The sequence below is a fragment of the Bombina bombina genome, chromosome 1 (genome assembly GCF_027579735.1).
Source record: "Bombina bombina isolate aBomBom1 chromosome 1, aBomBom1.pri, whole genome shotgun sequence".
In the NCBI taxonomy this organism is placed as follows: Eukaryota; Metazoa; Chordata; class Amphibia; order Anura; family Bombinatoridae; genus Bombina; species Bombina bombina.
In genome coordinates this window covers 1,178,150,477-1,178,174,649 of record NC_069499.1, presented here as the reverse complement: position 1 = coordinate 1,178,174,649, position 24,173 = coordinate 1,178,150,477, and the positions used below count along the sequence as shown (strand labels likewise).

The 24,173-nt window shown below is 39.7% G+C and overlaps 1 protein-coding gene across 1 annotated transcript in view; it reads right to left on the bottom strand.

Moving 5' to 3' along the window:
- LOC128663856 (serine/threonine-protein kinase tousled-like 2) overlaps positions 1–24,173 on the bottom strand; it is an 894,029-nt gene that overhangs the window by 78,067 nt on the left and 791,789 nt on the right. Inside the window, exons 19-21 of the mRNA XM_053718402.1 lie at positions 2,546–2,763; positions 1,259–1,370; positions 930–1,037 (exon numbers count right to left, since the gene is read on the bottom strand). Of these exons, the coding sequence (XP_053574377.1) occupies positions 930–1,037; positions 1,259–1,370; positions 2,546–2,763 (438 nt within the window). The remainder of the gene's footprint in view (positions 1–929; positions 1,038–1,258; positions 1,371–2,545; positions 2,764–24,173) is intronic.

Genomic DNA, 24,173 nt, shown 5'->3' with positions numbered 1-24,173 from the left:
AACAACTAGGGCATGTACCAGGCTTCCTTGAGGTCTCAAGACCTGGCACAAAAACTAAGAGGGGCTAAACCTAAGGGAAGTCCTTAATGCGCTAAAGGCCAAAGAAGGACTACCTCGAAGTCCACATTTCACCTGGGAGGACTGTGACATTTTGAGAACTGAGAAAAGACCTTTTCACTGCCCGTCTTAACTTGTTATCTACCCGTCTGAACGTCCGATTACTGTGATAAGGAACTGTGCCTTTGAAATGATGAGAAGATCTGCACTTTACTTTCACTTTACTACTCATCAAGGAGGCAAAAGGAAATTACTGAGGATCATGGGGAATGGGAGGGCTCTACAGCTCTGGTGAGTTGGAGTGCCTTTTGCCTCCTCCTATTGGTCAGAAGGGGAATATACTGACATGTGATGACTCATGGACTCTCACCATCTGATAAAAGAAAACACTCAACAACAAAACAGAAAAAGTGCATATTACAAACATTGTTTATGTATCTTGAGTATTAAAGGGATACTAAACTCAATTTTTTTCTTTAATGATTCAGATAGTGCATTCAATTTTAACCAACTTTATAATTTGCTCCTATTCTTTTTGTTCTCTTGCTATCTTTATTTAAAAAGCAGGAATGTAAAGCATAAGAGCCGGACCATTTTTGGTTCAGAACCCGGGTTATGTGCTTGCTTATTGGTGGCTAAATGTCAGGAAACCAATAAGAAAGCGCTATCCATGGTGCTGAACCTAAAATAGGCCGGGTCCTAAGTTTTAAATTGTTGCTTTTTAAATAAAGATAGCAAGAGAACAAAGAAAAATTTATAATAGGAGTAAATGAAAGAAAACATTTGGGTTTAGTATCCCTTTAACTACTACTTTTTCAAGGTTTAAAAGGTGCCAGTAAGGTTGAAAGAGCAATCACAGCTTTACACATTACCTTGGCTTCTGGTGTAATAACTGGCTTCGGAGGAAACTGAACCTCAGTAGCTTTCAAGATAGTGTTTTCTTGTAAGATATCTTGCTGAGATTGGTTGTGGCCAAAGGGCTGAGAAAAAAAAGCAGAAAATAAAAAACTTTATTAAAAATGCACATCATAAACAACTAACACAAACTCTGGTTTGTATTTGAGTGTCACAAATATGGATGGTTGGCTCTCATGTTGGTGCATTAATTGTTTGGGTGCAAAATATCTGCAAGTGGATTTAAATTTATCCTCTAAGCTTGTATTAAATGTGTATAATTCTTCTTATTAAATTAAATGATTACCTTTCTTCCATACAGACACTGGTAGAAAATGACACCTACAGACCAGACATCCACCTTGTTTGAGATTTTGGGAGGTTCTTTCCCAACAACAAAACACTCAGGAGGCAGATACCTTAAGAGATCAGAGAAACAAGAGTCAATATTTCCTTATCTCAGTTATCTGCCTAATATTGAATACATGGAGAATAATGTTAACAAACGTAATTACTATAAAAATAAAAAAGGAGGCAGAACTGTATTAAAGGGACATTCTAATGGAAAAATCTAAGGTTAGTAATGCAAACATGACATGCTCTAGCAACTCAGATTTCCAGAGGCAGAACCCTTTTCCACTTTCTGTGATGAGATTTTTTTTTTTTTAAACATTTTCTGCAGGTCACCTTGAAATTAAAATAAATTTTAAACTTGGCAGTTACACTAATCACTATCTTAAATTGCAATGTGCAATAGCTGGAGTATAAAGCACTTTTTAAAGTTTGACACTGTATTGCAGCAGTTTAAAATTGCATTGCAAATCAGCTGCTGAGAAAATGTATTTTTTTTAATTAAATGTCTAGAATAAATTTGCTCCTTTGCTCGTGGTCTAAACATCACATAATTATAGGGTAAAATGTAGTAGTAAAAAAGGTGCATCGCTCATAAGAACATCTTACAATTTTGCAGACTGAGAAAGGCTAGGGGCCAGAGTTGAAAAAAATCCCTGAGAACCAGTTATGAATGTAGTGCTGCTTTGCAGTGCTGTTCCATATTTGACTGCTTTCCTTTAACAGCACTTCACTCTGGCTGCATCGTGTTAAATACAACTTACACAGTGGAGCCAGAGCACAGCTTTGTTTGAAGAGAACAGCCTGAAGTGGAACAGTGCTGCAAGTAGAAAGCTCTAACAGTTCCTGCATGTGTCCAGTTCTTTCTGCAATGACATATCAGATCCCAGCATGTTCTGCCTTGCGGATTATAGCATGTTTCATTTTTGGATTACAATGTTCCCTTGAATACATTATTTTCATTAAAATGTAAATTCTAGCTTACAAGTCAAGTCTTGCAACTCCTCACAGTATGTGTGCTTTTTAAATGTTATATAAATAAGGCCTTAGATTTCCTTGCAGAATGCTGAAATGGTACACAAATGGATAAAACTAGAAGTAAATATTGAAGAACACTGAAGACAAGACAAACTAGAAGTAAAGGTGTTTAAGGTAGCTATAGGTTTCACAAAATATGAGCAGAGTAAACTACATTACACTTAAAGATTCTGTTTTTTAGACCACAATGCTTCAAACCCCTCACCAGTATGTGCCAGCTCCTTGAGATGTGAGCTCCATTCCATCAACTGAGTTATAGCTGTCATCATCCATTATTTTGGAAAGCCCAAAATCAGTAATTTTGATCTCCCCACAAGCAGTACCATTAACCAAAAGTATATTACCTGAAAATATAACATGAGTGTCAGCAATAACAGAAAAAAAAAATGTAATGGCATTCGAGAAAAAAGTGATAAACACTATTAAAAGTTAAAGCTACATAATCAACCAGAATTAACACTTTTTTTTAAATCAGAAAATGAACCCCCCCCTATGTGGCAAATTAATGTTAAAGCTTGCTAAAAGTGTAACAGCAATACCAATTAACAGAATTAAGGAGGTATTCCTGTCTGCTGAGCATTATTAAAACAAGAGCCAGAGATAGTAAACCCCCAGGTGCAATGAAATGCAATTTTGGAAAGAAAAGTAAAATAAAATGATAAAGCATAACAGCTACGAGGGTAGATCAATAAGTCTTATTCCTAACTGGGTAACTCCAAAAGAAATCCGTAACGATATTGCTCTGGTCACCATCATGTTGGCACTGAAAAACCATGTCAATTCATAGCATGACGATAACTAATAATATGCGAAATATCCACAGAGTTTTTTCAGATGTAACAGTCTTGTTTGTTAGAGGAGAAAATTGTCAGGACAATAGCTATCATGAATGCTGACTGAAGACTAGAACACAGCAGATTGTGAGTTTACAAGAACTTTTGCTTCCTGAGAAATTCTACATGATTTGCCACTATGGAGGAGTCATTGATACACAACTGATCCTGAGGGGGAAAAAAAATCAAAGCAGCAGAAATAGTATCATGACTCCTCCTCATCCTGGCAAGGATATGGCATCAGTGTTTATCAGGGTGGATTTGATTTAAATCACAATTTAAAATCATTAGTAAAGCTTGATTTAAATTATGGTTTTCTACATACAGACACATTCCTGCTGGTTGTTTTCATATTTACAACCTGACGAAGGTTTCATTTTTATAGTAACACTTCAGATTAGTTTTACAGTTTTATCAGAAAATCAAAATTTATGCTTATCTGATCAATTATTTTCTTTCCTGGCATGGAGAGTCTACAAATTCATTCTAATTACTAGTGGGAATTCAACTCCTGGCCACCAGAAGGAGGCAAAGAACACCCCAGCAGAGCTGTTAAAGGGACAGTCAAGTTTCATGATTTAAATAGGGAATGCAATTTTAAACAACTTTCCAATTTACATTTATCACCAATTTTGCTTTGTTCTCTTGGTATTCTTAGTTGAAACCCAATTCTAGGAGGTTCATATGCTAATTTCTTAGACCTTGAAGACTGCCTCTAAACTGAATGCATTTTGACCACTAGAGGGCATTAGTTCATGTGTTTCATATAGATAACATTGAGCGCATGCACGTGAAGTTACCCTGGAGTAAACACTGATCGGCTAAAAAGCAAGTCTGCCAAAAGAACTGAAATAAGGGGGCAGGCTGCAGAGGCTTAGATAGAAGATAATCACAGAGGTAAAAAGTATATTAATATAACTGTGTTGGTTATGGAAAACTGGGGAATGGGTAATAAAATGATTATCTTTCTTTTTAAACAACAAAAATTCTGGTGTTGACTGTCCCTTTAAGTATCACTCCTACTTCACACAAGCCCCCAGTCATTCAGCCGAAGGAATATGGAAAGAGAAGATGACAAGGGTATAGAGGTGTCTGAGGTTTATACAAAAAATGGCGGGTAGTGGACTCTCCATGCCAGGAAAGAAAATAATTTATCATTAGGTAAGCATAAATTTTGTTTTCTTTCCAATGGCATAGAGAGTCCACAAATCCATTCTAATTACTAGTGGGAACCAATACCCAAGCTAGAGGACACAGAATGGAAGAGCAGGAGAACAAGACAGGCGGACCTAAACAGAAGGCACCACCACTTAAAGAACTTTCCTCCCAAAAGAAGCCTCAGCCGAGGCAAAATTATCAAATTTGTAGAATTTTGAAAAGGTATGCAATGAGGACCAAGTGGCTTCCTTGCAGATTTGCTCCACAGAAGCTTCATTTTTTTTAAAGGCCCAGGAAGAAGAGACAGCCCTAGTGGAATGAGCCGTAATTCTCTCAGGGGGCTATTGTCCAGCTGTCTCATAACCGGATAACACTTTTCAACCAGAGAGAAAAAGTAGAAGAAGTGGCCTTCTGAGAAAACAACGAACAGGGCAGTAGATTGCCGAAAATCTTTAGTTGCTTGTGGATAAAATTTTAGAGCACGCACAACGTCCAGGTTATGAGACAGGCGTTCCTTCGGAGAAGGATTAGGACAAAAGGAACAACAATTTCCGGATTGATGTTGCGATCTGATAGTACTTTGGGAAGAAATCCCAACTTAGTACGACGGACCACCTTATCCGCATGGCAAAAAAAGGTAAGGGGAATCACACTGCAGAGCCGAAAGATCAGAAATTCTGTGAGCAGAAGAAATAGCAAGGAGAAACAAAACTTTCCAAGAAAACAACTTAATATCAACCGAATGCATAGGCTTAAACTGAGCCTGCTGCAAAACTTTAAACCTGTTGCTCCTTGGAGCCTTAACCTTGTTCTTAAACACAGGCCTGATTCTGACCAAGGCCTGAACAAAGGATTGAACATCTGGCAGATCTGTCAGACGTTTGTGCAAAAGAATAGACAGTGCAGAAATCTGACCCTTCAGAGTACTGACTGACAAACCTTTCTCCAGGCCATCTAGAAGAAAAGACAAAAAGCGGGGAACCCTCACCCGACTCCAAGAGAAACCCTTCGATTAGCACCAATAAAGGTATTTACGTCATACCTTATGGTAAATCTTGCGAGTAACAGGTTTACGAGCCTGAAGCATGGTATCAATGACCTCAGTAAAACCCCACCTAGCCAAGACTAGGCGTTCAATCTCCAAGCAGTCAGCTTCAGAGAATCTAGATTTGGGTGGAGGATGGGACCCTGAAGTAGAAGGTCCTTCCTCAAAGGCAACCTCCAAGGGGGAAGAGATGACATCTTTACCAGATCCACAAACCAAATCCTGCGAGGCCAGGCAAGGGCTATTAGAATCACTGACACCCTCTCCTGTTTGATACAAGCAATTACTCAAGGAAGGAGAGCAAACAGAGAAAACAGGTACGCAAGACTGAAGTCCCAAGGAACCACCAGAGAGTCGATCAAAGCTGCTTGTGGATCTCTTGATCTTGACCTGTACCTTGGAAGCTTGATCCTGTTCCGTCACGGGAACTGGGACAATCACTCCCAGAGAAGATGGGTCCTTTACGCAGTTAAAGACTGCTTTCTACACCTGGTTTGCAGATAACTTTTACAGGATAAATCTGCCCCTGGGGGGGCAAGACTTGAACCCTATCCTGTATCCCTGGGATACTACTTCCACAGCCCAAGGATATTGGGCATCGCGGATCCAAGCCTGCCAAAAGAAGGAAAGCCTGCACCCTACTTGATCCAAGATTGGATCAGGGGCTGACCCTTCATGCGGACTTAGACTCAGAGAAAGGTTTCCTGGATTGTTTCCCCTTATTCCAAAGTTGACTGGACCTCCATGAAGTCCTCTTACAAGCTCCTGCTTGTAAGAGGAGGAGGAGGAGGAGGAAGGCATTTGTCCTTTGAAGTTGCGAAAAGAACAAAAATTAGAATTCAGGCGACCCTTAGGTCAAGTGGTTTGTTAAGTTAACAAACTATGCGCTGTGGGGGTAAAAGCTAAGGAGTCTAAAGAAGTAATCTCAAAAACTTCAAAGTGTAGACAAATTCAGGAGGTGGATGAGACTCTTAAGCGCTTGTCCTTAATTACCCAATAAGGAAAACGTCAAGCCTTCTTGTCTTGAGGCCAGACCAGGACCAAATAAAGTCTTGCTCTTAAAAGAAAAAGACAGAAGTTAGGACTTGGATGTTACATCCGCAGACCAAGATTTTAGCCATAGAGCTCTGCGAGCTAGAACCGCAAAGCTAGAAATTTTGGCTCCCAGCCTAACGACTTGCATGCTGGCATCACAGATAAATGTATTAGCCAGCTTTAGAGCCTTGATCCTATCCTGGATCTCCTCTTTGGTAGTCTACTCCGAAATTAGGTCGGACAAGGAGTCGCACCAATAACAGGCTGCACCCGCAAACAAAGCAATACTTGAAACTGGCTTCCATTGTAAACCCTGATGAATATACATCTTTCTTAAGCTTCCAGTTTCTTATCCATAGGGTCCTTGAAAGAGGAACTATCCTCAAGGAGGATAGTGGTTCTCTTGGCTAGAGTGGATATAGCACCCTCTACCTTAGGCACGGTGTGCCACGAGTCACGCACAGAGTCAGCAACATACGATCTGAAACTGGAAATACTTCTACAGATGTAGTTATAACATCAAACACTCAGGTTTATTAGACTTCTTAGGAGTCTCAGCAACAGTAGAGTCGGAGTCCTCCAATGTCACTAGGACCTCCTTCAAGAGTAAACGGAGGTGCTCCAGCTTAAGTCAGAAATCTCGACCTCAGAAGCCAATGAGGAATGATCCTTATCAGATAACTGAGAAAGGCTGACTAACGCAGACTTAGCGGAGTCAGAACTCTTGGTATGAGATATGCTCTTAGATTTCCTCTTTCTCTTACCAGCAATAGGAAAGGCTGATAAGGCTGCAGAAACCGCAGAAGTTATTTGCGCAGCAAAATCTCCTGGTAAATAAACACCCCCAGGAACTTGAGAGGAACCGCAGGGTACTGCTAAAGCTTGGGACATTTGAGGAGAAAGCTGAGGCATGGAACTGACAACTGTATCCTGAGAGACAGTTGGCTCTGAGAGGGAATCTGTATTCTTAGACATTAACGTTTTGTTTAAGAATGGGGAACAAAACTGCACAGGACTCAGGAGGGATAATTTGAGCCTCCAAACAATACAAGCACTTGTCAAAACACAACAAAATTTTTAGCAGTGTCCCTTGAAACTGAATCCATCACCAGAATATATATATATATATATATATATATATATATATATATATATATATATATATATACATACATACACACAAATAATATATATAGAGGGTCTCTGATGACTAATGCCAGAAAATACCTCTAAATACTTCTAAAGTGTAACTAACCGGCACCTTTAAATCCCAGCATTGCTCGGGAGACTCACCCCTCCTGGTACACCAAACGGATGCAGTACTACCAAGAGCTATTAGACAGTGGGCTAAGACTCAATGATCATGAAGAAGAAGCGCTCCTCTCAACTCCGCTCTCCCTGCCGACTGAGAAAGTGAAAGTCGCACAGCGGAGAGTGGAGATGCGGTCACATGATCGCAAGTAAATTTTAGATGCGACACAGCCTAAAGCGCACGTTAACATGTTGCGCTGAAGAAAAAAAAATGACTACAGACGTTATAAGTTATAAATAATAAAAAACATAATCTGTCTAAAATTGACAGGGAGGGCCGTGGACTCGTCGTATCATAGAAGAAATCAATTTATCAGGTAAGCATACATTTCCTTTTCTTCTACAAGATACGACGAGTCCACGGATTTCATCCTTACTTGTGGGATACAATAGCAAAGCAACAGGACACGGGATGAAAGGGAGGGACAAGACAGAGACCTAAACGGAAGGCACCACTGCATGAAGAACTTTCCTCCCAAAAACAGCCTCAGAAGAAGCAAAGTATCAAATTTGGAAATTTTGGAAAAAGTATGAAGACGACCACCAAGTCGCAGCCTTACAAATCTGTTCAACAGATGCATCATTTTTAAAGGCCCATGTGGAAGCCACAGCCCTAGTAGAATTAGCCGTAATTCTTTCAGGAGGCTGCTGTCCAGCAGTCTCATATGCCAGGCGGATGATACTTCTCAGCCAGAAAGAAAGAGAGGTAGCCGTAGCTTTCTGACCCCTACGCTTTCCAGAATAAACAATGAACAATGAAGATGATTGACGGAAATCCTTAGTTACCGGTAAGTAAAACTTTAAGGCACGGACCACGTCCAAGTTATGTAACAGACGCTCCTTCTTAGAAGAAGGATTAGGACACAATGAAGGAACAATAATTTCCTGATTAATATTCTTATTTGAAATAACCTTAGGAAGAAATCCAGGTTTGGTACGTAAAACCACCTTATCAGAATGAAAAATGAGATAAGGCGAATCACACTAATGCTGAAAGCTCAGAAACTCGTTGAGCAGAAGAAATAGCAACCAAAAATTATTGCACCCCATAAGCAAGGGAAAAAATAAGGCTCTAAAGTACTTAGATCAACAAAATGTCAGCTTATAATCAAAAATACCCTCTGCCTACCTGCCCTCAGGGTACTTTTAAACAGCTATCCAATACTCTGGAGCTAGTACACAGTCAGAAGCCACCGGAGTTACTGCTGCCTAGACTGAAGGAAGTGCGCATCTAAGCGCGCGAAAATAGGCCCCGCCCCTTAAGGTCGATACCGGAGCAGGCCCAAATCCAACCGCATGGAGAAGCGGTTTTAACACACAATGTAATAAACTCAATATGCCCCCTCAACACATCAGTGAACAGCCAGTTTAATGCCAAAAAATAAAAACTTTAAGAATCGTTTTATATTGCCTCTCCCATAGTGTCATGAAAGCCCATAAAATGTCAACTATCTGTAATAAAACTCCAGGGACTCCAGTAACCACTTTCTGGATAACAGGATTACTGCTTACCCCATTCCCATACAGGGAAATACATGTCAGCCAATTCTGATGTACCAAGTCTCCTCAGAAAATAAAAAGGCTGCACATACCTTAATGCTGCACCTCACTTTACCATGTCTTCCTAGTATAACACAGGCAAAGAGAATGACTGGTGGTGGAGGGGAAGGGAGGAGCTATATATACAGCTCTGCTGTGGTGCTCTTTGCCACTTCCTGTTAGCAGGAGGATAATATCCCACAAGTAAGGATGAAATCCGTGGACTCGTCGTATCTTGTAGAAGAAAAAGATTAGCACAAAATTAAACCCACACCACAAAAAAAAATAGTGGTGTCTCGTGGACTCTCACCACCATGAAAGTAATTTTTTCAGGTAAGCATAAATGATGTTTTCTTTCATACAAGTGGTGAAAGTCCACAATCCATTACTACTGGGAAAATATACGCAAAGCTGTGGAGTTCTTGAGCAATGAGAAGTAACGGTTGTCATAGCGACACAAAATCTACAACCCAAATAGAACAATAAAAAAAAATGGATAATATTCAATTAAAATTATCCCGAGACAACTACCTGAAGGACTGCCAAAGGCAGCCTTAAAAGAAGCAAATAAACATCAAAATTATAAGTATACAGAAAAGGACTGGTCAACAGAAGACTTATTCTAAAAAGCCCAGGAAGTGGAAAATGATCTAGAAGAAAGAGTTGTAAATCGTCTAGGAGGAGGCTGTCCCTTATCTAAACCAAACTGCAAAACCCAAGAAATTCTAAAAGAATGACAGGAAGAACATAATTTATGTAAGAACTTACCTGATAAATTAATTTCTTTCATATTAGCAAGAGTCCATAAGCTAGTGACGTATGGGATATACATTCCTACCAGGAGGGGCAAAGTTTCCCAAACCTTAAAATGCCTATAAATACACCCCTCACCACACCCACAATTCAGTTTAACGAATAGCCAAGAAGTGGGGTGATAAGAAAGGAGCGAAAGCATCAAAAATAAGGAATTGGAATAATTGTGCTTTATACAAAAAAATCATAACCACCACAAAAAGGGTGGGCCTCATGGACTCTTGCTAATATGAAAGAAATTAATTTATCAGCTAAGTTCTTACATAAATTATGTTTTCTTTCATGTAATTAGTAAGAGTCCATGAGCTAGTGACGTATGGGATAGCAGATACCCAAGATGTGGAACTTCCACGCAAGAGTCACTAGAGAGGGAGGGATAAAATAAAGACAGCCAATTCCGCTGAAAAATTAATCCACAACCCAAATCAAAAGTTTCAATTTTATAATGAAAAAAACTGAAATTATAAGCAGAAGAATCAAACTGAAACAGCTGCCTGAAGTACTATTCTACCAAAAACTGCTTCTGAAGAAGAGAAAACATCAAAATGGTAGAATTTAGTAAAAGTATGCAAAGAAGACCAAGTCGTTGCTTTGCAAATCTGATCAACAGATGCTTCATTCTTAAAAGCCCAGGAAGTAGAAACTGACCTAGTAGAATGAGCTGTAAACCTCTGAGGCGGGGATTAACCCGACTCCAAATAAGCATGATGAAACAAAAGCTTTAACCAAGATGCCAAAGAAATGACAGAAGCCTTCTGACCTTTCCTAAAACCAGAAAAGATAACAAATAGTCTAGAAGTCTTTCTGAAATCTGAGTAGCTTCAACATAATATTTCAAAACTCTTACCAAATCCAAAGAATGTAAAAATCTTTCCAAAGAATTCTTAGGATTAGGACACAAGGAAGGGACAATAATTCCTCTACTAATGTTGTTAGAATTCACAAATTTAGGAAAAAATTGAAACGTAGACAGCAAAACTACCGTATCCTGATGAAAAATCAGAAAAAGGAGACTCACAAAGAGCAGATCATTCAAAAACTGTTCTAGCTGAAGATATGTCTAAAAGGAACAATACTTTCCATGAAAGTAATTTTAATGTCCAAAGAAAGCATATGCTCAAACGGAAGAGCCTGTAAAGCCCTCAGAACCAAATTAAGACTCCAAGGAGGAGAAATTGGCTTAATGACAGGCTTGATACGAACCAAAGCCTGAACAAAACAATGAATAACAGAAAGATTAGCAAATTTTTCTGTGAAAACAGCACAGAAAAAGCAGAGATTTGTCCTTTCAAGGAACTTGCAGACAAAAACCCTTATCCAAACCATCCTGAAGAAAATATAAAATCCTAGGAATTCTAAAAGAATGCCAAGAGAATTTATGAGAAGAGCATCATGAGATGTAAATCTTCCAAGCTCGATAATAAATCTTACTAGACACAGATTTACGAGCCTGTAACATAGTATTAATCACTGAGTCAGAGAAACTTCTATGACTAAGTACTAAGCGTTAAATTTCCATACCATCAAATTAATAATTTAAGTTCCTGATGGAAAAAACGAATGTTAAGATATAAGGTCTGGCCTTAAATGGAAGTGACCAAGATTGGCAACTGGACATCCGAACAAGAACCATATACCAAAACCTGTGTGGCCATGCTGGAGCCACCAGCAACACAAAAGATTGCTCCCTGATGATTTTGAAAATCACTCTAAAAAGAAGAACCAGAGGCGAAAAAATATAGGCAGATTGATAACGTCAAGGAAGTGTCAATGCATACACTGCTTCCGCCTGAGGATCTCCGGACCTGAATAGGCCCCTGGGAAGTTCCTTGTTTAGATGAGATGCCATCAGATCTATTTCTGGAAGCCCTCACATCTGAACAATTTGAAAACACACATCTGGGTAAAGAGACCATTCTCCCGGATGTAAAGCTTGATTGACAGAGATAATCCGCTTCCCAATTGTCTATACCTGGGAAATGGACCGCAGAAATTAGAAAGGAGCTGGATTTAGCCCAAGCAAGTATCTGAGATACTTCTTTCACAGCCTAAGGACTGATAGTCCCACCCTGAAGATTGACATACGCCACAGTTGTGACATTGTCTGTCTGAAAAAACAATAAACTTCTCTTTCTTCAAAAAGAAGCCAAAACTGAAGAACTCTGAGAAATGCACGGAGTTCCAAAATATCGAATGGTAATCTCGCCTCCTGAGATTTCCAAACCCCTTGTGCTGACAGAGATCCCCAGACAGCCTCCCAACCTAAAAGACTCGCATCTGTAGTGATCATGGTCCAGGTTGAATGAACCGAAGAGACCCGTAGAACTATATGATGGTGATCTAACCACCAAGTCAAAGATAGTTGAACATTGGGATTCAAAGATATAAAAAGTAATATCCTAGAATCCCTGCACCATTAATTCAGCATAAAAAACTGGAAAAGTTTCCTATGAAAATGAGCAAAGGGAATCGAATCCAATGCTGCAGCCATGAGACCTAAAACTTCCATGCATATAGCAACTGAAGGAAATAATAGAGACTGAAGTTTCCGACAAACGGAACCCAATAAAATTGTCACTTGTCTGTTAGAGACAAAGACATTGACACAATCTAGCTGGAAACCTAAAAAAGGTGACCCTTGTCTGAGGAATCAAGGAGCTTTTGATAAAAAGATACTCTAACCATGTCTTGAAGAAACAACAAAAGTTGAATCGTATGAGATTCCGCAGAACGAAAAGACTGAGCCAGTACCACGAGACCGTCCAAATAAGGAAACACTGAGAACCTTGAAAAGATTCTTAGAGCTGTCGCTAGACCAGAAGGAAAAACATAATTTATGCTTACCTGATAAATGTATTTCTCTTGTGGTGTATCCAGTCCACGGATCATCCATTACTTGTGGGATATTCTCCTTCCCAACAGGAATCTGCAAGAGGATCACCCACAGCAGAGCTGTCTATATAGCTCCTCCCCTAACTGCCACCTCAAGTCATTCGACCGAAGACAAGCAAGAGAAAGGAGAAACCATAGGGTGCAGTGGTGACTGTAGTTTAAAAATAAAATATACCTGCCTTAAAATGACAGGGCGGGCCGTGGACTGGATACGCCACAAGAGAAATAAATTTATCAGGTAAGCATAAATTATGTTTTCTCTTGTAAGGTGTATCCAGTCCACGGATCATCCATTACTTGTGGGATACCAATACCAAAGCTAAAGTACACGGATGAAGGGAGGGACAAGGGAGGAACTTAAACGGAAGGTACCACTGCCTGTAAAAACTTTCTCCCAAAAATAGCCTCCAAAGAAGCAAAAGTAACAAATTTATAAAACTTTAAAAAAGTATGCAGCGAAGACCAAGTCGCCGCCTTGCAAATCTGTTCAACAGAAGCTTCATTTTTAAAAGCCCATGTGGAAGCCACAGCTCTAGTAGAATGAGTTGTAATCCTTTCAGGAGGCTGCTGGCCAGCAGTCTCATAAGCTAAGCGTATTATACTTCTTAGCCAAAAGGAAAGAGAAGTTGCCGAAGCCTTTTGGCCTCTCCTCTGTCCAGAGTAAACAAACAAAGCAGATGTTTGACGAAAATCTTTAGTAGCTTGTAAATAAAACTTTAAAGCACGAACCACGTCAAGATTGTGTAATAGATGTTACTTCTTCGAAGAAGGATTAGGACACAATGACGGAACAACAATCTCCTGATTGATATTCTTATTAGATACCACTTTAAGTAAAAACCCAGGTTTGGTACGTAAAACTACCTTATCTGCATGGAAGATCAGATAAGGGGAATCACACTGTAAGGCAGATAACTCGGAAACTCTACGAGCCGAGGAAATAGCTACCAAAAACAGAACTTTCCAAGATAAAAGCTTGATATCTATGGAATGAAGAGGTTCAAACGAAACCCCTTGGAGAACTTTAAGAACCAAATTTAAACTCCATGGCGGAGCAACTGGTTTAAACACAGGCTTGATTCTAACTAAAGCATGACAAAACGCCTGAACGTCTGGAACATCCGCCAGACGCTTGTGCAAAAGAATAGACAGAGCAGAAATCTGTCCCTTTAAGGAACTAGCTGACAATCCCTTTTCCAATCGTTCTTGGAGAAAAGATAATATCCTGGGAATCTTGACTTTACTCCATGAGTAACCTTTGGATTCACACCAATAAAGATATTTACGCCATATCTTATGATAGATTTTCCTGGTGACAGGCTTTCGTGCCTGAATTAAGGTATAAATGACTAACTCGGAGAAGCCACGCTTTGATAAAATCAAGCGTTCAATCTCCAGGCAGTCTCAGAGAAATTAGATTCGGCCCAACGAATTATCTTTGAAACTTCCAACATCGCTAGGGAACTCCTTGTTCCTCCTTGATGGTTGATGTAAGCCACAGTCGTGATGTTGTCCGACTGAAATCTGATGAACCGCATTGTCGCTAGCTGAGGCCAAGCTTGAAGAGCATTGAATATCGCTCTTAGTTCCAGAATGTTTATTGGAAGGAGGGTCTCCTCCTGAGTCCACGATCCCTGAGCCTTCAGGGAGTTCCAGACTGCCCCCCAGCCTAGAAGGCTGGCATCTGTCGTTACTATTGTCCAATCTGGCCTGCGAAAGGTCATACCTTTGGACAGATGGACCCAAGATAGCCACCAGAGAAGAGAATCCCTGGTCTCTTGATCCAGATTTAGTAGAGGGGACAAATCTGTGTAATCCCCATTCCACTGACTGAGCATGCAGAGTTGCAGCGGTCTGAGATGTAGGCGGGTAAACGGCACTATGTCCATTGTCGCTACCATTAAGCTGATTACTTCCATACACTGAGCCACCGAAGGGCGAGAAGTATAATAAAGAACACGGCAAGAATTTAGAAGTTTTGATAACCTAGTCTCTGTCAGGTAAATCCTCATTTCTACAGAATCTATCAGAGTTCCCAGAAAGGAAACTCTTGTGAGAGGGGATAGAGAACTCTTCTCTTCGTTCACTTTCCACACGTGCGACCTCAGAAATGCCAGAACTATGTCCGTATGAGACTTGGCAATTTGGAAATTTGACACCTGTATCAGAATGTCGTCTAAATAAGGGGCCACTGTTATGCCCCGCGGCCTTAGGACGGCCAGAAGTGCACCCAGAACCTTCGTAAAGATTCTTGGAGCTGTAGCTAATCCAAAGGGAAGAGCTACAAACTGGTAATGCCTGTCCAGGAAGGCAAACCTGAGAAACCGATGATGATCTTTGTGTATCGGAATGTGAAGATAAGCATCCTTTAAATCCACTGTAGTCATGTATTGACCCTCCTGGATCATAGGTAGGATGGTACGAATAGTCTCCATCTTGAATGATGGGACCCTAAGAAATTTGTTTAGGATCTTGAGATCTAAGATTGGTCTGAAGGTTCCCTCTTTTTTGGGAGCCACAAACAGATTTGAATAGAAGCCTTGTCCCTGTTCCTCCCTTGGAACTGGGTGGATCACTCCCATAACTTGGAGGTCTTGAACACAATGTAAGAATGCCTCTCTCTTTATCTGGTTTGCAGATAATTGTGAAAGGTGAAATCTCCCTTTTGGAGGGGAAGCTTTGAATTTCCAACGCCCAGGGATCCTGGACATCTCTTGCCCAAGCCTGGGCGAAGAGAGAAAGTCTGCCCCCTACTAGATCCGTTACCGGATCGGGGCCAATCCTTCATGCTTTCTTAGAGGCAGCAGCAGGCTTTTTGGCCTGCTTACCTTTGTTCCAAGTCTGGTTAGGTCTCCAGACCGACTTGGACTGGGCAAAAGTTCCCTCTTGTTTTGTATTAGAGGAAGTTGATGCCGCGCTCGCCTTAAAGTTTTGAAAGGCACGAAAATTAGTTTGTTTGGCCCTTGATTTAATAGACCTGTCCTGAGGGAGGGCATGACCTTTTCCTCCCGTGATATCAGAAATGATCTCCTTCAAACCAGGCCCGAATAGGGTCTGCCCCTTGAAGGGAATATTAAGAAGCTTAGACTTTGAAGTAACGTCAGCTGACCATGATTTAAGTCATAGCGCCCTACGCGCCTGAATAGCAAAACCAGAATTCTTAGCCGTTAGTTTAGTCAAATGAACAATGGCATCAGAAACAAATGAATTGGCTAGCTTAAGTGCTCTAAGCTTGTCAAGTATATCATCCAATGGGGTCTCTACCTGTAAAGCCTCTTCCAGAGTCTCAAACCAGAAGGCCGCCGCAGCAGTGACTGGGGCAATGCATGCAAGGGGCTGTAGAATAAAACTTGTTGAATAAACATTTTCTTAAGGTAACCCTCTAACTTTTTATCCATTGGATCTAAGAAAGCATAACTGTCCTCGACGGGGATAGTAGTACGCTTAGCCAGGGTAGACACTGCTCCCTCCACCTTAGGGACCGTTTGCCATAAGTCCCGTGTGGCGGCATCTATTGGAAAAAAAAATTAAAAATAGGAGGGGGAGAGAACGGTACACCTGGTCTATCCCATTCCTTAGTAATAATTTCTGAAAACCTTTTAAGTATTGGAAAAACATCAGTGTAAACAGGCACTGCATAGTATTTATCCAATCTGCACAATTTCTCTGGCACTGCAATGGTGTCACATTCATCCAGAGTAGCTAAAACCTCCCTGAGCAACACGCGGAGGTGTTCAAGCTTAAATTTAAATGTTGCCATATCAGAATCAGGTTGAATCATCTTCCCTAAGTCAGAAACATCACCCACAGAAAGAAGCTCTCCTTCCTCAGCTTCTGCATATTGTGAGGGGGTATCAGACATAGCTACTAAAACGTCAGAGTGCTCTGTATTTCTTCTAACCCCAGTGCTGTCTCGCTTTCCTCGTAACCCAGGTAGTCTGGATAATACCGCTGACAGTGTATTATCCATGACTGCCGCCAAGTCTTGTAAAGTAAACGCCATGGGCGCGCTATATGTGCCTGGCGCCTCTTGAGCGTGAGTCCCTTGAGCGGGAGTCAAAGGCTCTGACACGTGGGGCGAGTTAGTCGGCATAACATCCCCCTTGTCAGATTCCTCTGGTGATAAATCTTTTAAAGACAGAATATGGTCTTTATAACTTAAAGTGAAATCAGTACATTTGGTACACATTCTAAGAGGGGGTTCCACCATGGCTTCTAAACATAATGAACAAGGAGTTTCCTCTATGTCAGACATGTTTAAACAGACTAGTAATGAGACCAGCAAGCTTGGAAAACACTTTACAGAAAGTTAACAAGCAAAAAATAAAAACGGTACTGTGCCTTTAAGAAAAATAAAAAAGGTCAGAATTTGAAAAACAGTGAAAAAAAGCAGTAAAACAAACGAAATTTTTACAGTGTGTATAATAGGCTAACAGAGCATTGCACCCACTTGCAAATGGATGATTAACCCCTTAGTTTCAAAAACGGATAAAAAAAACGAAATAGACGTTTTTTAACAGTCACAACAAACTGCCACAGCTCTGCTGTGGCCCTACCTTGCCATACAAACGACTTCAGAAAGCACCAAAACCCTTCAGAGAGGTCCTATAGCATTCAGGAAACTCCTTCAAGGAAACTGGATGTCTCAGTCTGCAAAAGCTAATGCGCAATTAGGCGCGCAATTAGGCGCGAAATTAGGCCCCTCCCACTTCCTGTCTACACAGTGAGAGGCCTAACAAACTATCTCCAGGCAAATTTAAGCCAGCCATGTGGAAAAACTGGGCCCCAATAAAGTTTATCACCAAAAGGCATATTAAAAACGTTTAAGCACTCCCAGCAAACGTTTAACATTTCAGTAATTTGAAAAAATAATAAGAGTGTTACCTCTAATAGTAAGCATGATACTAGTCGTTATTAAATCACTGTAATCAGGCTTACCTTAAATAAATCCGGTATCAACAGCATTTTCTAGCATCTACATTTCTCTAGAAAAATTTAAGACTGCACATACCTCATAGCAGGATACCCTGCACGTCATTCCCCAAGCTGAAGTTACCTCTCTCTTCAGTTAAGTGTGAGAACAGCAATGGATCTTAGTTACAACCTGCTAAGATCATTAGAGACCACAGGCAGATTCTTCTTCTATTTTCTGCCTAAGACCAAAATAGTACAACTCCGGTACCATTTGAAAATAAACTCTTGAATTGAAGAAAAACAACTAAATTACACCACATCTCTCTAACTGCTTCCATGCTTGTCGAGAGCTGCAAGAGAATGACTGGATTTGGCAGTTAGGGGAGGAGCTATATAGACAGCTCTGCTGTGGGTGCTCCTCTTGCAGCTTCCTGTTGGGAAGGAGAATATCCCACAAGTAATGGATGATCCGTGGACTAGATACACCTTACAAGAGAAATCAACAAATTGGTAATGCTTATCAAAAAAAGAGAATCTCAGAAAATGAAAATAATCTGAATGAAAACAGAAAATGAAGATATGCATCTATTGTAAACAAATAATGCCATCACTGACCAAAAGGCAGAATAGACCATATAAACACCATTCTAAAAGATGGTACACTTATATGACAATTCAAAAAGATTTTCTATCTTTGGGACAATGAATAGTTTTGAATAAAACCCCCAAACCCTGTTCCTAAAATGGAACTGGTATAAATACCCCAGAAAACTCAAGGTCTGAGCAGCGCCTTGAGCCTCAACGGGTGACCAGCCGCGCTTCACAAGTACCCAATACATACAGGTCTGAAACACACTTCAGGAAAGTGTGAGCCTTACTGGAATAGCTGGAATATATTAGAGAAAAAAAAAACTTCTCACAGACGGTTTTACTCTGAATACTATTCTGTACCCAAATCTAAGAAGTTTGGACCGAATTGAACCAAACTAATTTTAAAAAAGTCTTAACCTGCCCCTTACCAGCTAAGCTGGAATAAGAACCGCACCTACATGCAAATTTGAGGAGCTGACTTTGATCTTTTAAATGGCTTAAATTGAATGAAGAAAACTTCCAATTATAAACATGTTACTTGGGGAAGAATTTAGGATTCTGTTCCTTAGTAAGAACAAAAACGAATATAAGCTTAAAATTTAGTCTTAGAACTCAATCTTGAAGCCCAGAGTAACAGCTGAAGAATTGAATCCAATTGTGAACCAAATAATTGATTACCTTGGAACAAAAGAAATATGGAATTTAGAAATCAAATTAGCATTCCAAGATTGAAATCACAAAGTTCTTCTAGCTAAAATAGCTAAAGACATAGATTAAACCTCATTTGCAAAAATATCAAAAAAATGACGACACAAATGAAATTATTAGCATGTTGATCAATTTAACAATGCTAAACAGATCATAATCCGATACTTGTTGCACTAAAGTATCCAACCAGAAAGTTGAAGCAGTTGCAACATCAGCCAAATAAATTACAGGTCTAAGAAAAGTACCTGAAAATAAATAATTTTCCTTAAATAAGATACAAGTTTCCCATCTGAAGGAAAAATAAAATAAATACTATTTAATATAGGAATAGTAGTATGTTTAGCAAGAGTAGAGATAGCCCCATTAACTTGGGGGATCTTTCCTCAAAACTTAAAACTAACTGCCGGCAAAAGATACAATTTAAAAACATTAAAGAAGGAATAAAAGAAATTCCCGGCCTATTCCATTCCCTAGTATCAGGAACTGGAAAAAAAAAACCTCTGAAGAAACCACAGAAGGTTAATAAGCAGAATTTAAATGTTAGCTAGTCTTAAAATCAAAAGAACTAGTTACTTTAATATCCAAAATAATCAACACCTTTTCAACAAAGAACGAATGTACTCTATTTAAAAATAAAAAAGTAGATTTGTTAGTGTCAATATCTGATGAAGAATATTCTGAATGAGAAAAAACACCATCAGAGAAGGATAATTCAGTATGTTGTTGGTCATTTGAAACTTCATCAACTAAATGTTTAAAAAAGACCTAAAAATTTTATTAGAAGGCGGGATGGCAGACAAAGCCTTTAGAATAGAATCAGAAAAATATTCTTATAAATTCCTAAGTATATCTTGTACATTCGATGTAAAAAGAATAGACATAGATAATGCATAAATACTAATGGACTCTGCATGTAAAAGTTTATCATGATAACTTATTACAAACCATAGCTAAAGATAAATATTCATAACATTAAAATAAATGAACTTAGCTTTGGTAGGACTGATATCAGTCATCAGGAATCCAACAGTATTTTCTGATACAGGAACAGTTTTTGGAATATCTTGCAATATGTAATAGGAAAAACAACATATAAAGCAAAATTATCAAATTCCTTAAATGACAGTTTCAGGAATGGAAAAAAAATGCAAACAGAACAGGCCTCTGGAAACCAGAAGCAACTAAAAAATGAGACTTAAATAATGTTAAAAATCTGGCGCCAAGAATGACGCCCACATTTTTTGGCGCCAAAAACGTCTGCAACAAACACGAGAGCCAAAAATGACGCAACTACGTGAAAACCTCTGGTGTCAACTACGACGCCGGAAATGACGTCATTGACGTCAGACAAACGTCAATCTCGCACCAAAAAAGTCTCGCGCCAAAAATGACGCAATAAATTCTAGCATTTTTTGCACCCGCGAGCCTAACAGCCCGCAATTTAAAGGAAAAAAGTCAATTGAAAATTTAGGTAAGAAAAATATTTTAATTCATATGCATTTTCCCAAAAAAATGAAACTGACAGTCTGAAAGAAGGAAAATAAACTTATTGACCTGAATCATGGCAAATATAAGTATAAAACATATATTTAGAACTTTACATATAAAGTGCCAAACCATAGCTGAGAGTGTCATAAATAAAAGATAAGACTTACTTACCCAAAGACACTGATCTACATAAAGTAGATAGCCAAACCAGTACTGAAACGAGAATCAGTAGAGGTAATGGTATATAAGAGTATATCGTCGATCTGAAAAGGGAGGTAGGAGAAGAAATCTCTACGACCGATAACAGAGAACCTATGAAATAGATCCCCTAGAGGAAGACCATGGTATTCAAATAGGCAATACTCTCTTCACATCCCTCTGACATTCACTGCACTGAGAGGAAAACCGGGCTTCAGCCTGCTGCGAAGCGCATATCAACGTAGAAATCTAGCACAAACTTACTTCACCACCTCCATGGGAGGCAAAGTTTGTAAAACTGAATTGTGGGTGTGGTGAGGGGTGTATTTATAGGTATTTTAAGGTTTGGGAAACTTTGCCCCTCCTGGTAGGAAACATAATTTATGTAAGAACTTACCTGATAAATTCATTTCTTTCATATTAGCAAGAGTCCATGAGCTAGTGACGTATGGGATATACATTCCTACCAGGAGGAGCAAAGTTTCCCAAACCTTAAAATGCCTATAAATACACCCCTCACCACACCCATAAATCAGTTTAACGAATAGCCAAGAAGTGGGGTGATCAGAAAAAAGTGCGAAAGCATAAAAAATAAGCAATTGGAATAATTGTGCTTTATACAAAAAAATCATAACCACCACAAAAAAGGGTGGGTCTCATGGATTCTTGCTAATATGAAATAAATGAATTTATCAGGTAAGTTCTTACATAAATTATGTTTTCTTTCATGTAATTAGCAAGAGTCCATGAGCTAGTGACGTATGGGATAATGAATACCCAAGATGTGGATCTTCCACGCAAGAGTCACTAGAGAGGGAGGGATAAAATAAAGACAGCCAATTCCGCTGAAAAATAATCCACACCCAAAACAAAGTTTAAATCTTATAATGAAAAAAACTGAAATTATAAGCAGAAGAATCAAACTGAAACAGCTGCCTGAAGTACTTTTCTACCAAAAACTGCTTCAGAAGAAGAAAACACATCAAAATGGTAGAATTTAGCAAAAGTATGCAAAGAAGACCAAGTTGCTGCTTTGCAAATCTGATCAACCGAAGCTTCATTCTTAAATGCCCAGGAAGTAGAGACTGACCTAGTCGAATGAGCTGTAATCCTTTGATGCGGAGTTCTACCCGACTCAACATAAGCATGATGAATCAAAGACTTTAGCCAAGATGCCAAGGAAATGGCAGAAGCCTTCTGACCTTTCCTAGAACCAGAAAAGATAACAAATAGACTAGAAGTCTTTCGGAAATCTTTAGTAGCTTCAACATAATATTTCAAAGCTCTAACTACATCCAAAGAATGCAACGATCTTTCCTTAGAGTTCTTAGGATTAGGACACAATGAAGGAACCACAATTTCTCTACTAATGTTGTTAGAATTCACAACCTTAGGTAAAAATTTAAATGAAGTTCGCAACACAGCCTTATCCTGATGAAAAATCAGAAAAGGAGACTCACAAGAAAGAGCAGATAATTCAGAAACTCTTCTAGCAGAAGAGATGGCCAAAAGAAACAAAACTTTCCAAGAAAGTAATTTAATATCCAGCGAATGCATAGGTTCAAACGGAGGAGCTTGAAGAGCCCCCAGAACCAAATTCAAACTCCAAGGAGGAGAAATTGACTTAACAGGTTTTATACGAACCAAAGCCTGTACAAAACAATGAATATCAGGAAGACTAGCAATCTTTCTGTGAAAAAGAACAGAAAGAGCAGAGATTTGTCCTTTCAAGGAACTAGCAGACAAACCTTTATCCAAACCATCCTGAAGAAACTGTAAAATTCTAGGAATTCTAAAAGAATGCCAGACTCGATAATATATCTTCCTAGATACAGATTTACGAGCCTGTATCATAGTATTAATTACGGAGTCAGAGAAACCTCTATGACTGAGAATCAAGCGTTCAATCTCCATACCTTCAAATTTAATGATTTGAGATCCTGATGGAAAAAAGGACCTTGCGATAGAAGGTCTGGTCTTAACAGAAGAGTCCACGGTTGGCAAGTAGCCATCCGGACAAGATCCGCATACCAAAACCTGTGAGGCCATGCTGGAGCCACCAGCAGAACAAACGAACGCTCCTTTAGAATCTTGGAAATCACTCTTGGAAGAAGAACTAGAGGCGGAAAGATATAGGCAGGATGATACTTCCAAGGAAGTGACAATGCATCCACTGCTTCCGCCTGAGGATCCCTGGATCTGGACAGATACCTGGGAAGTTTTTTGTTTAGATGAGAAGCCATCAGATCTATTTCTGGAAGTCCCCACATTTGAACAATCTGAAGAAATACCTCTGGGTGAAGAGACCATTCGCACAGATGTAACGTTTGACGACTGAGATAATCCGCTTCCCAATTGTCTATACCTGGGATATGAACCGCAGAAATTAGACAGGAGCTGGATTCCGCCCATACCAGTATCCGAGATACTTCTTTCATAGCCAGAGGACTGTGAGTCCCTCCTTGATGATTGACATATGCCACGGTTGTGACATTGTCCATCTGAAAACAAATGAACGACTCTCTCTTTAGAAGAGGCCATGACTGAAGAGCTCTGAAAATTGCACGGAGTTCCAAAATGTTGATTGGTAATCTCGCCTCTTGAGATTCCCAAACCCCTTGTGCTGTCAGAGACCCCCAAACAGCTCCCCAACCTGTCAGACTTGCACAGTCCAGGTCGGAAGAACAAAAGAAGCCCCCTGAACTAAACAATGGTGGTCTGTCCACCACGTCAGAGAGTGTCGAACAATCGGTTTTAAAGATATTAATTGAGATATCTTTGTATAATCCCTGCACCACTGATTCAGCATACAGAGCTGAAGAGGTCGCATGTGAAAACGAGCAAAGGGGATCGCGTCCGATGCAGCAGTCATAAGACCTAGAATTTCCATGCATAAGGCTACCGAAGGGAATGATTGAGACTGAAGGTTTCGACAAGCTGAAACCAATTTCAGACGTCTCTTGTCCGTCAAAGACAGAGTCATGGACACAATCTATCTGGAAACCTAAAAAGGTTACCCTTGTCTGAGGAATCAATGAACTCTTTGGTAAATTGATCCTCCAACCATGTTCTCGAAGAAACAATACAAGTCGATTCGTATGAGATTCTGCTAAATGTGAAGACTGAGCAAGTACCAAGATATCGTCCAAATAAGGAAATACCACAATACCCTGTTCTCTGATTTCAGATAGAAGGGCACCGAGAACCTTTGTAAAAATCCTTGGAGCTGTTGCTAGGCTAAACGGCAGAGCCACAAACTGGTAATGCTTGTCTAGGAAAGAGAATCTCAGAAACTGATAGTGATCTGG